Source organism: Sinohyriopsis cumingii, chromosome 4 (assembly GCF_028554795.1).
Source record: "Sinohyriopsis cumingii isolate HCF-2022 chromosome 4, ASM2855479v2, whole genome shotgun sequence".
In the NCBI taxonomy this organism is placed as follows: domain Eukaryota; kingdom Metazoa; phylum Mollusca; class Bivalvia; order Unionida; family Unionidae; genus Sinohyriopsis; species Sinohyriopsis cumingii.
The window spans coordinates 4,416,400-4,430,789 of NC_142964.1; the positions used below are offsets into that span (position 1 = coordinate 4,416,400).

The 14,390-nt window shown below is 36.8% G+C and overlaps 1 protein-coding gene across 1 annotated transcript in view; it reads left to right on the plus strand.

Moving 5' to 3' along the window:
• LOC149800557 (uncharacterized) overlaps positions 1-11,700 on the plus strand; it is a 28,736-nt gene extending 17,036 nt beyond the window's left edge. The window contains exons 7-9 of the mRNA XM_089954205.1: positions 288-317; positions 9,346-9,569; positions 11,583-11,700. Of these exons, the coding sequence (XP_089810331.1) occupies positions 288-317; positions 9,346-9,569 (254 nt within the window). The 3' untranslated portion in view covers positions 11,583-11,700. The remainder of the gene's footprint in view (positions 1-287; positions 318-9,345; positions 9,570-11,582) is intronic.
• The last annotated feature ends 2,690 nt before the right edge of the window (positions 11,701-14,390 follow it).

The following is a 14,390-nucleotide window of genomic DNA, read 5'->3' on the forward strand; positions in this document are numbered from 1 at the left end:
AAATCTTGCTGAATTACGAGTTCGCTGTGATAATATTATCTTTCTTTTAGACTGTGCTATAAATAAGTTGCTAGAATAAAGTTATGTAAAACTCGAATAGAATACCGGTCTCCCATATACATCGATTATACTCAGTCTATTTTCTGCTTTTGTATTGTGCGTTCACTTTATGTTGGGTACGATTGATATTTTCGAGACATGTAATAATGTTCGTATTGTAGCTAAATAAACCCGTACTTCACGACCAGGAAAGAGAATTTACTGGACTGTATGTATTTATCTTGCAGAAACGACGAAGACGACGGAAGCACTACCAGGTAAGTCTTTTTGACAGTTTCAATTTGCTAACTGATGAGGCTAAATTGGCATTATTATTAGTAATGAACCTTGACGAAAAAATGTATGTATAGTGGTTTGATGATTGCATACAAGCTTCAAATGACGGCAGTCAATATCGTAAATGCACTCCCAAATAATTGCAGAGAGGGAGGGAGGGATACGTGATATAAAACGAAGACGTTTGTACAATGTAAGCTGGCCTAACATCAGTAATAGTTGAAGACAATCAGTGCAAATTTCCCTGAAAATTATGTAGGAAAATCAATTTGCCCGCTGCATTTCAAATCAGACGTTCTAAAAAATACCGTATTTCTATGTAAATAACAGATAAACTCGTCAGCAAAATTCCATTAACATTTTTTACGCATGTGGTACGCTTACCGTGCTCCTCTGAAATATTTCCTTCATTAATATTGCTTGTGCTTGCTTGGACTTAAATGTATCTTAAATTTTTTCAAGGGAACTTCCTATTCTTTTCTTTACTAAATGTGAAGTTTCAGGCTGGTCAGTACAAATCTCACCTCTGGTCCTAGGGCCGGTTGTTTGGCACATTTTGTCCACCAAATTGTGTACACCACTAGAAAGTGTTAACATGTTAGCCATACTTGTGTTAAAAGTGAAGTAAGTTCCAGAGCATGGTTAATGTCTTTTCTTGCGGAAGAAAAATGATCCTGCTTGATTATATCATAATTAGCTGATATTTTCCATAGTATTTTTTCTTTTCAAATACCCCTATAAACGTTGGAACAATGAAGTTGCAGGTATAAATGGAATAATCGCCTCGCTCGTACATGGATTAGCACTGATATAATGCTCTGCCCACATTTTATGTTGGTATATTCGGTATTTGGTAGACCAGCGATAAATTATTCTTGTAGTTCTCAAATCCATATTCCCACCGGCCGGAATATTTAACTGGAGTAGTTATTGCAGAAACAACTTAAGACGACTAAAATAACCTCTGAAATGGAGCGTGTACTTAAGAACAGATTGGACTAAACCGTTTCAAACGCTGCGAGTTCTGCGAGCGAGTCAAATCTCAATCAACATTCCTCTACAATTACCTGCCATGCAGCACTGGAGACGCTCGCTTCAGCCCATGTAACCAAAGATGATGAAACGGGTTTTAGTTCCCATCATTATGAGATATTTCTTGGCGCTCGAAGACTGAGCCTTAGCGCTTCGACTAATGTAGTGGTCAGCCTGCTGACACCGATGCCCTAATCTCTCCCTTCCTCTACAAGATCTGTCTGGTCTACGTTCAAGCATCAGTTGAACTATGAATGAATGATATACTTAGCTACTAACAGTCTGGCAGAATTGTCATTCTAGGCTGCATAATATCTTAAATTAAGACCCAGTCTTTAACCGACTCATTTATTTCTCCCAAAGACGCTTTTTCTCTAACGTTTAGTCGATTTTACGAGTTCAACTCACCATTCACATTTGGATACCTCCTAAGTCGTAGGTTTGGGGATGACAAAGCCTTCCTTTGTACACCTGAACTGGGACTCCTTTAACGACATACACCATTTGGTGCGGAAAGTCGTGGTCATGGATTGTTTAATCTAGTATCTATGGATTTCGTTTGACAGGAGGAACAGTGCATCCTCTTCCACACAATACGACAGAACATACGTGTCAATCTCCAGAATGTCTTTCATCTTAAGCATAGCTGTCCAACATACTTTGGTCAATGTCATAACAGCAGCTACCAACATGCAACTGGCTAAACGAGATGCCTTGCTCTCGCCTTGTACCTTAAGAGCATAATGTCAATCAACGCTTGCAACCTTCATCTGAACTCTTTAATGGTGAGGATGACTACAATCCGCAAACAAAATACCAAGAAGACCAGTCCGACCTTTCCCAGTATCAGCTACAGCGGAGGGATTTTCATGGCAATCAGCTGCAGTCGCTGTGAATCAGTCGTACCTAGTCTGCATTCTTTGAAGACCAGTTATACCCATTAAAAAACGTAATCATCTCCAGGTTTCCCTTGTAAGATTCCGGCAGTGGGAGAGCTTCAGTTGTACGCTTCTGAATGCGACAAGATATCCCACGACGACCTGCAGATCTGACGAGTAATTTTGGATGGATTCTGTATCAATTTCACCGGACCACCTCCCATGTCCATGGTTCCTTCGGCAACAAACGAGGCACATTTCGCCCTGTCGTCGACTCGGGCATGGCCGTTCGTCATGAGATTATCTTTTGCTCAGAATTAAGATTTCTTTTAATTGTTGAACTAAGGCAAATAAAATAGCGTACAAAGTGTATCTTCCTACGGTTCTTTGACGAGAAACAGTTGGAACCAATCCCAGGTAAAGGCTACCGTTCCACGATCACTGACAATCTTCGTCATGGAAGAGTGGATATTGGATAAAGCATACACCTATACGATATTCTGTCCAGTTTGATCACACACGTCCAAAAACTTGGGATCTTGCCACAAGTAATAAATCATAGGCACTTGCCTCGCTGTGCAGTGTACCACTGGATCAGCGACAGCCTCATTGGTTCACCCCGCTTGTACAAGACCTGCTTACTGCATTAATGAACGGCAGGTAGAATCGGCGAATTGCATGCTCTTTGTGGAGCCGAACTACTTATTTCTCATAAAATGGATCAGTATCACTCAACGCGGCCATTGCTTTCATTGATAATCTGACTTTTGTAATGAAATTCCTCTATATTTTGAACACTCTTGTTAGTGTACAGGACCCAGAGCGAGCTCTGGAGAGGTATTTAAAGACTGAGCCGATACGTCGAGATAGACTTTGCCTCTTCTTACCACTCTGAGGAAAAGGACGACATATCAGCCCACACTCTCATCCTTTATAATGTAGGTTAATCTTTCCGCATTTTCAAAAACTATACCAGAGCAAGTGACAGATTCGCATCTTGACTCATGAAGTCGAGGGGAGTTGCCACAAACATTGCGTTTCAGCGAAACTGTTCTGACATTATCTGTGCCGTGGAATGAAGATCCGAGTCCACTTCTCCAGCTTTTATCTTGGGAGATCTCTCATCCTAAAAAGGTTCAATTCGTATGTTTGGACCTTTTGCCTTGGCGCAACAGCCGGGTAGTTCGAAAGCTTCATAATGACGCGTCTTTACTACCACTTCTAGATTTGCAGAGAGAAATTTGTCCATTTTGCAGCCGTTCTACAACAGTCTTGTTCGCTAATTGGGTTTTCTAAGCTGCATCGCATACATTTTGGGAACAGATGATTCTTCCGTGGTAAGGTAATGCATCTCTATCTACCTCTAGTTTCCCTAAGGTATTAAATTCGGGTAACGTATTTAAAGAAGCAACCAACTTTACCTGTAAAATGTTTCTTCAATAATAGTTAAAATTATAACACGCATAATCCCTCAATTCATCTTCACACTTGCATTCATATAGATAGCGCGCCTTCTGCACCTGTAGTAATGGTATAATTCACGGGATTTGGCGCAGATATTTGCATCAATGGGAGATCACCCTAACTGCCACCGTGGGCAGAAAATGTTTAACTTGGTAGCTAAAGGTTTTATCATCAGAGCCTTGGAATTGCGAGATAGCAGTTCACCTAATGGGTTAAGATCTTAGGTGAACTCGGCTTAGTATAATAGTTGATGAAACCTATTAAAAAAAACATGTGGTTTTGTTCGTCTTACAAAGAACATGGTTTTAAGGACACATCCGTTAATGTTGGGAATATATTGCAGCAATTGAAGATTGTTATTCTAAAAAATAGAATCCTCAAGAAAGCAAAAGTAAAATTTAATTCATAATTTAATATTTTGAATCCGCTAGAAGGAAACGAGTTGTGCAAGAAGGTATGCAAATGTAATTTGCAGTGTTGGCATTTTACTGAGCTAATATGCAACTTTGGAAAGTCGATGCGAATTCTTTCCGAATGTGTAAAGTAAGCAATTTATATGCAAGATAAAGATGCAAGTGTTCAGATTTTAAAAGATTTGTACATGCTAATCAGATCGTTCTGATTAATTCACCTTCCGCCACTCAAGTTTCGTTGTGAGTGAACTGATCAAATTGTGTCGCGTTGAGACGCGGTGTGGGAGGATTACAATACTTTGAATTCTATGAACTATTACTGACAAGACTAAAAAAATGCTGGAAACCTTGAAATGCAATATTTTCAAATCTGACAAGTGATGCGATCGTGCAATTGTTTTACAAATATTTGTTCAGAATAGATATTTAATGATTTCGGTTTGGACTTTTGTTCTTGAAGCGTTGTACAAGTTTAAAGTTATTGAAGCCTGGTCAGTATTGAATGTCATGACCGCATGGTCAGAAGTATCGAATGAATTGTCCGAAAGCCGTTGATATCCATATATATATAATGTTTGGTCACTGTATGATAAGTTTTCAGACCATATCATTTGGTCAGGCATGAAATGACGTTATATAAACTACTGGGAATCGTGCCACAAGATGTGTATTTGAATTGTAAAACAGTGTTTCTTAGTTAACTAGTGTATTAATAGATCCCTCTGTTTCCAAATCAACATTAATGTTTCTTCTTTTAGAGTTAATTGCAATATAATTTTTCCAATTTATGGTGATCTTAAGAAAAACTCGGACCGTCGAATCTAGGCACAACTTTTTCATTTACATATATAGATGCATTATTTGATTAGAAAAAACCAAAAATACAAAGGTTGCTCATATATTCCATAAATACTTATATCTAGTCTTTGCACTAGGCACAATATCTGTTCACTTTGTTCCGAAACAAGAGGGACACGTCATTGCACAACTTGTTTATTACATTAGATATTTCCAAAACAAATGTAGTATTGTTTCCTGGAAAGTAGAAGTACATTTATCAGTGCAAGACCATTTTACTTTGTACAGAAATTAATTTGTTGGTAAAATTATACGAGTAACACGAACTTTAAACCGTTTAATGTTTAGTTTATTATAAAACCTTTAGCACATGTTGGCCCATATTGCGATTGAATTTTTCCTTTCATTTCATCCCAACTATTGTTGGATTAAATCCATTTTTAAAAGTGGTTTATAGAGGTCTTTACACTCAATTATGAAATACAACTTCCAAATGGAACGAGATAAAATGGTCTGACCAGTATTGTTACGTTCAACTTTTACATACCTGTATGGACTAAATTATACCTTGAAGCAAGAAATTAGTGTTGCGACCATATTTAGCTTTAAAAATTATAAAAATCGGTAATAGGTATTGGATCTGCAAGTATATCACTAACATAGAGTATATATATTATGTTAAAAAAAAGAACGTTGCTTATAGAAAACTGTTACTGAAACCTAACGTCTAACACCTTGTCACAAAAGTAGGTCATATATATGGAGGTTTGTTTCAACCCAATATAGGTTTTTGATCTGTAAGCAGATCACCCATATAAAATTCATAGTGCTTAAAATATAATTCTCTAGAAAACTCGTATTGAAATTTGGCGAAGAGAGGAAACTCTACATTTAATGCTCGTCACAAAAGTAGCTCGCCTGTAAGCAGTTTAGTTTGTCCTTTTCAGGTTCTGTTCTCTCTAGAATTAGCAAAATATATGCATTTATTTGATTACCTCGCATTGTTACAAAAGAATCACGGTCACCCATATTTTGCATTTTTCTTAGAGCAAGTTCACGAGTTCGATTGATGACCAAATAACTCTTTTTTTGTAAACTGCATACTTGTATACAATTATTCGTACACTGATGACAAAACTGGTCTGTGACCCACATTTCGCGGCCTCTGCGGCTTGGGTTAAAGTTGTTTATTTCTTAGATGCGGTCAACACTTTTGTGAAAGTGATGATTGTATGCATTTATTACTACTACACCATTAGAACAAAGGTCAGCTCAACCTATATCTTTATTGGCTTTCAGTGCTCATTTTACGATTGACCAGATGAGTTTTGGCATAATATATAAAAGGTATATTCTGGAATATTTCTTTTGAGATGAAATGTATCCCCTATTCAGTAGAAGCCAAGTATCAAACTGAAGTAACAAATTTCTTACGTTAATGCCAATTGTGTACCGTTCACGTTCTGCCGTGTTTTGTGTAGATTGGCACGTATAATACGGGCAGTAACAATTTTCTAAATCGAAAGTTTGATAGCAATTTTAAACAAATTAACAATGGTACATTATATTTAAGCCTGGTATTCTGCCTGTCTGGTCACCATTTTGACAAATAGCACTGATATTACGACAGATGAAATTCTTGTAATGTTTCTTGATGAGTGAAACAAATCAGATACTAGAAACATCTAGTTCATGGGCAGTCACATAATAGTACCGCTTCGATGGCCTATGTGATTGGAGCGTACCCTCGGATGTGAGAGGTCGCGCGTTCGAACTCCGGTCGAGTCCTACCAAAGATTTGTACAAATGGTACTAACAGCTGCTTCGCTTGACGCTTAGAATTAAGAGGTTAGTGTTAGGACTAGTCGGCCTGGTGTCGGAATAATGTGACTGGGTGGAACATGATGCAAAATGTCTGCGGCATGATGCCCCAGTGCTAGACCACTATAAACTGCCCCAATAGACATCGTAGCGATATGACTCGAATTAAGCTACCTTAAAAAATCTAAAACCCACCCACAATAATGTATATACTATTTGGTGACGGAAGGCATCTTGGTAAGTAATACATCCATCTTGCAAAGAGGTATTTGACCTATGCGGCTTCAGTGTTTTTGTTAAGATTCTTTGTTTTAGGTTTGGTTTCTAGGTAAAGGGCGTAGAAGGATTGTATTAGAAGTGCGTGGTAATACAGGTACGCCATTTTACCGCGGTAGTTTCTGTTAGTATGTACCAAGGTATTTTTTCACTGTTGGTACTTGGACAGTATCCATCAGTAAGGAATGTACGGAAATTCCAGAGCAATATTACGAATTTGATATAGGCAGCATGTTTTCCTTTTTTTGTGGCATAATTCAAACTTTTTCGAACAGTTGCATTTGTCATATATTAATCGTGAATAATGCAAATACTACGTTTCGAAAAGACGGCCTTAGTGACAGGAAGAAGCGTAACAAATTTCTACTAAAATGAACAAATTCATTTCTATCTTACAAAGTGAAACTTAAAGAGAAACTTAAAGATGAAGTATTGTGATTCAGGAAAGTGCTAAAAAGTTCCGTAACTCGTCCAAAAGTATGTGCTTATGCGCCAACAGTCCTGAATATGTTGATGTGCCAAACGTCTTTATATATCATAATATAATCGAGAAGGTCTTTGAATGAATTCACAAAAATCCCCAAAAGTGGTTTAGTCGAAACAGTCTCTAAGCACTTTGTAATACTAATTAATATTAAATAATTCCTCAGATTATATCCGACTACAACAGTAGACGATTCTACAGACAAGCCTCTACCCTCATTGCGGACAAAGGTCAAGCACGATACAGATTAAATGTACATGTATTTTATGATCCTTTAGTCACGTGTTGGACATGTGGTGGACAAATGAGAATGTGAAAGACATTCGGGTCTTATTCAACTTTTAGAATACTCCTGAATAAAACAAACTAAAACGTATCATTTTTAGTTGCTTGCTAAGATATGTTAATGTGTTGAGTACAAGCATCGTTTTGCAAGACCATGAATCATCTAAAAAATTTAAAGAGTTTTCAGTTTAATTTCTACGTTATTACTCTGGTCCACTGAACATTTAGTCGTTTCCTAGGTAATTGAGTTTCATATTTGCTGGCCTTCTCAGATAAATATCTGACACCTGTGTCATCGCATTCAAAGTTTCCAAGCCTATTATATTAGTCACTTGTAATTTGGAGGATTTAGTGTCATCGCTTCCATTTTTTAATTAACCTAATGTTAGGACAATGCCTTTTACAAGGCGTCGGCTACAGTGCAAGCTTACTTATCCAAATTTAGTTTGTTGGATTACTATTAACACAACAATTAGCGTAAACATTGGCAAATTCATTTGCTATAAGGTACCGATCATTAGTTTTGTCTGAAAGTATTTTTTTGTAAAAAAATGTAATGGATAAAACAAAATTGTAAATCGGAGCCAGATATATTTCAACTATTGATGGACGGATATTTCCCCTGACCCAGAACACGAAATTGTTGGTCCCGAACATCACTGCGGCATTCCGTGATACTCATCAAGATATCTTGAGATATACAGCGGTGTACCGCATTCCAAAATATTTCGTGGTACCAAACTCTTCTTTCATGCTGGCATTATGAAACTGGATAATTGTTAGTACTACACCCTTACAAGCCAAGGTTATTTACCCAGGGTCATTTGTCTACATAATATACTTAACTATCTTTGTGTTAGATGTCACTCCGATCTCACTCAAAGCCTGTGATTTTCACCCAGTAAAATCTGGTTTCTATGCTGTACTGCAATAATCTAAAACCGATTTCAATAACATAACATTTTTTTTTACTGTTATATCAATTTTTTAAAATAAAAAACTACTTTATTGGAAACCCTGGTTTCTTTGTTTTAAATACCCGTCACGTATGTTTATATGTACGACTCTAGTTTTAACAAAATTCAACACAATACGAGCGCTATATTGCCAGTTAAAACGCTGAGTTCTAAAATTATAAATATAAATATTGCAAAAATCAAACAAACAAAAAAAACAATAAAAAACGCTAGTTAGTGAAGTGGCCAACATTTCGATATCGGGATTTCTCTAGTCTAGCTTTATTTTCTGCATGATAATTATTACAAATGCTACCGGAGACTAAAATATGTTACTAGAGGCGAGCTATGTAATCCCGGACTACATTCTGCTGAAGTTTCATAAAGTCTCGGCGTTTTTCTATTAGTATTATTTCGTATTTGCATGTATGGGAATGCAGCGATTGAACGTATCTTAACAATCGACACGTTGAATTCTACATAAAATTAATTTTTTAGTAACACAAGGTTTACAGGTTGGTTCTAAGCCAGAGGTCAATAACTGTTTACGTTTTAAATGAGATTGACACAATTATTTCTATTTTTTTCTTTCAAAAACGCAGAACAAGTAGCGAGCAGTAGTCCAACCCCTGAGACAGACAGCTGCATCTCCGGAGAAACTTTTCCTGTTTGGAATAATTGTTACAGCTACTACCATTGCAATAACGGGAAACTGGAGAAGAGAACTTGTGTCCTCCATTTCGTGTATAGCAAGACGATGAAACGTTGTGTACCCCAATATAGCAAACATGCGGACTGCAACGCACGCGGTCAGCGCCACTTCTAGGTAAAGGTGTTGTACTGTACGTGTCGGTGCGTGTGGTGTTATGATGGGTCAGTGTATATTTTGCGAAATGAGTACCTCATTTATTCCGAAAATGAAACTGCCTCATTTATTCTGAAAATGAAACTATTTCGAGCTACCCCCTATGAAGCAGAAGCATGCGTTACACCCTCACTGAATATTCACCATCAGTTCGTCCTGCGGCATAAGCAAGCATTTCAAGTGGGTTTTATAGCATCTATTCTCCCCAGTGGAGGGGCTTGATGGGGTTAATTTGATACAAACGTGGACATTAATTGTACATTTTTGGCTAAGCTTTCGTAATTAACTCAGGGTTTGTGAAAACCTATTTAAGTACCGTTACACGTAGATCATTAATTTTAGTCTGGGGATATAGCTTCAAGAGTTCTATTCTCATCACGAAAGGTCATTATTAACTATATTTTGTTTCACTGACTTTGTTTAAAGTTTCTGGTTTAATTTTATTTATCAAGATCTATTCATGCTGAAATATAACTAATACGATTGTGTAAACCCCTGCTAACACCACACCATTGCCTCAAAAGTGGTTCACTAACATTTTTTCACGCTTCAGACGATTTAAATTTTGTTTTACGTTTATGTATCAAGCTCTGTTCATGCTTGAATAGTTAAACTAGGTGATTGAATGAATTTTTTTAGTGCATGCACCTTTTTAACAACATGCCAGGTTGACTTACATTTCCTGTTTTACTGACTTAGATTAAGGGTCTTCAACTTTGTCAAATAGCCTTTTATCAGCAGTATCTAAACATTTTATTATTATTATTTATTATTGACGAGTACTACATTCTCCTGTCAGTTGTCCTTATTTCATGCTTCACTGTGAGTTCAGTCACTATCAGTGTTCATGCCAGAATCATCACAGTATGTGATCATACCGATATGTTAATGCAACTACAAACAAAGAGGCCATCGTGTCCCACGCTTAACATTTTTTAGGCTCGTGATGCTTTTTTCCCATTTAGCTGAAAGCCATAGTTTATAGCTACTGTACAATACTGTTAACCTGACGAAAGGTTGCATATTCATCCTACAAATTAGTAAGTCTGACCTATATTTCACATTTTGACTGACTTTGGTTGGTTCAATTCGATATTTTTACTGTTCATGCTATAAGTAATAAAATATAAGCGAAATTAGGCCAGTACAAGCAGCATGATGAATTATATGTACGCAAATTATATATAAAAGTTGCTGAATGTTATATTCCAATCATAAAACTCGTTAATTTAATGCATCACCATTACTATTAAACCTTAAAGCCAAAGGTCGATGTTACCTAATTTTTGTGATTTACCAACACTGTTAAGCAACCATGCTGAAGCTCACATTTATTCATTAAGTGTAGGTACAATGTCCATTACCGCCTGTGAACATACAATGACTGACCAATCGAATGTCACCTATAATTAAATGGACTTGCGTTTCGATCAGTTTTGGTGCGGAATACCTTTTTACTTGGTTGAATCTCGTATTTTTTCTGCAATAAAAAGTATTTAAATCTATTAACTACGGAACTGTAGTACTTGGATTTTCCACGATTGTAACGACTAATTTTATAATTGATTAGAAATGTTGTACAAAAATAAACTAATTGGTGGTGTATAATGACTCAAATTGTGTCACATGTATTGATGTAATTATGATTTTCCTTATTCTAACCTAAGGGTAGCATAACGCGTACCCCCGGGGTGGTGTTGGGGGTGCTCCGTATAATCCCAAACCAAGGGCAATATTTGCATACTATAGCAATGTCGACCCCTTTAATGTGCTCTGAAAGATGTTATGCAAAAGGAAATGTGCATCACTTTTTCCATATCTTTAACCCTTTGGGAAAGGTCATTTCGGAAGTTTGATGAAAATCAGCTTTTAAACGCTACCTTAAAAATGGAAATGGAATTTAAAGTAAAAAGTACTTGTTTTTTGACAAGAAATTTCTATATTTAGTAATCTTTGTTTTAACTTTCTTTTCAGGCCAATTTACTGTGAACAATGGTTGGTAGAAACATGCAGAAGTCTTCATTAAACTGTTGGCGAATGTGCATTTCTTTTTGGTATTCTGTTGAGAATTAAAAAACTGATTCATAAAGAATTATGGATTTTGTCATCTGTTCTATCCTCAGTAAGAAGTTTATGTATGAATAATCCTACGCTTTATAGTGGGTGTTTTTTCAGTATGTTTTCTGTACATTTGTCCTTAAGAGTTTTCCAGAAACTAAAAGTAATTTAAAGAAATTAAGCGTTAAATATTGTAAATGTCAATACTCGTGAATAATGCCGTATGGATAGAATTTCTAAACTTGACAGCGTATACATCATTATCGGAAGCGTGGAACGTTGGGACAATGTAGATAACTGGAGATGCAATTGTGCCAAGCGACAAGACAAGACTTTACTACTTGGGTTGTGCAGTTTACAACATAGGAGGCATTAAAGGAAAACAATACACGAATATAAGGTGATGTTAAATAATGCGTAACAGGGATTTCGGAAAACAATCAGTTGTGATGTTAAATAATGCGTAACAGATTTCGGAAAATTAAATCGGGTGCGACAAATAATGCGTAACAGGGATTTCGGAAAACGCAATCGGGTGTGATGTTAAATGTGTAACGGGGATTTCGGAAAACAAATCTCAAAACATGCAAATAATTAGAGTCGTACTTTAACTGTATTGATTATATTTATAAACGTTAGTCATGGCAGTGTAAAAATGAGGTATAAATCTTTTATCGTGAAAATAAAAACATGGCAAAATAGTATTTAACATGTTTAAGAAGTCTGATATGTTTCGAGGGTACAGCGCATCCTCGATACCCATTTACTAGTGATGATTCTTGGTCATTTAGGACTATAGAGAAAAATAATGGATATATTTTACCCTTTGTCATAGCACCTTTTTCACATCAGAACACACCACCCTCGAACATTTATTTACAAAGACGCGTGCTTTGATATCATATTAAATACTTAATATAACAAAACATTTTTCCTCTTACCTACCGAGTACAGTTTAATATAATCCAACTCCAAACATTAACGAAGTCGCTTTTGACATCAACAAGCGCGCAAGTCTTTTTGTATTTTAATAAATTCAAATGAGGCTGTAACAATTACTCTTCATTGTGGAATAGCCATTCCTGAATCGAGCTAAAATCTTGAATAATTATCATCAAGGAATTGTTACAATTAGTATTACGGTAAAAACTTTACCGAATTAGCATGTAAGGTCGTTAAACCGACTTGAGCAATTGTTAGAGCGCCTCGCGCGTTACTCCAGCATGCTAAATTGAATACTAAAATTAGATCAGTCGTTTAAGGTCATCCATCCAACACGTTGCCAAGTCGTGCAATACCTCTTCAACTGCTGTACTGAGACGATGATGGCTTAGTGTATGTAGTTTTCCATAAACTTCAACATGGAAATTTTCCAAGTTAAAGTTTATGGAGAACTACATGCATGTTCTACTCAGCCGGTCAGACAGACCGCTTAATACGAACGTCAATGTAAATGACGCAATGCGCAACTTCACAATTAGAACGATGACTGGTCGATCTCAAGTATTTAGATTCTCCTCCGTTAAGTATTCCTTGCTACGCATTCATTAGCCATGAAGTGGGGGAAAAACCTAAAGTATTGAAGAGACAAAAGCTAATAAAATAGTGACAAGTGTAACACCAGGCAAGTGCATTTCAAATTTAATGGTTAAATCTTTTTTACGCGAGTAGCGTAAGCCCAGTTGGTCGAGCGTCGGTCACGTAAAGAGAGGGTCGCGGGTTCAAAACACGCACACGACCTGGAGCCAATAGCAACAATACTGTACGGGAAGTTGTGCAATGGCTGGGTACAGCACCATACACTAGTGCATATGACGGTTAACCTAGATTACCGTCCCAAATATTAGTCTGCCCACAAGTACCTTTGTATGTATTCTTCAGACAAAAGTTTTAAAATAAATCCAGAGGCCAAAACATTCAAAACCATTAGATTAAAGATCTCGTACACAAAATGTGGTTTATCCGTAAATTTAAAAACATTAATCGGACGAGAGTTCATTGAACATGGGGATTATACAATTAATACAGGTGCCGCTGCAGTTCATTGAACATGAGGATTATACAAGTAATACAAGTGCCGCTGCACAAATGGCTGCACTCGTTGCATATTACCATAAATTTGCCACTTTTCACAATCTTCCTAAATATCGTTTATCAATTTTCTGGATCTAAACGCCAGGTCAAGCTATTTTATCTCCATAAAGATTACAGACCTGGAAATGTGCTGCCATTAACGCACAAACGCAGACGTATGGGAGCACTGAGAATCACAACTACGGGTCAGAAAGAACATTATAGTTTGGTTTTAAACATTTTTCATTTCGACTATTTTAAAATGTCTTTAGATAATGCTTTTAAATCATACATTTGACTGTTTTGGCCAGTCACGTTTACTATTGAAGTGTCCACTACAATTTTTTTTTAGTTATATAGTAGAGTCGAACTCCACTTTCCAGACTGACTGCTCAGTACCCTCAAGCGTATTTATGTCCGTTGCATAACAATGGTACAAGGCTTATTAATAAATGTCTTGAATTTAAATTGCTGTTATGAAATGTTGTTGTTGTAGGATTTAACGCCATTTTCCAGCACACGATAGGCTATACATGGCGGCCAGTATTAATGGTGGAGGAAGAACCCGGGAAAAACCCCGGAAAGAACCACCGACCCACAAGTAGCTACTGGCAAGCTTTCTCACTAACGACATTGGCCGAATCGGAGACT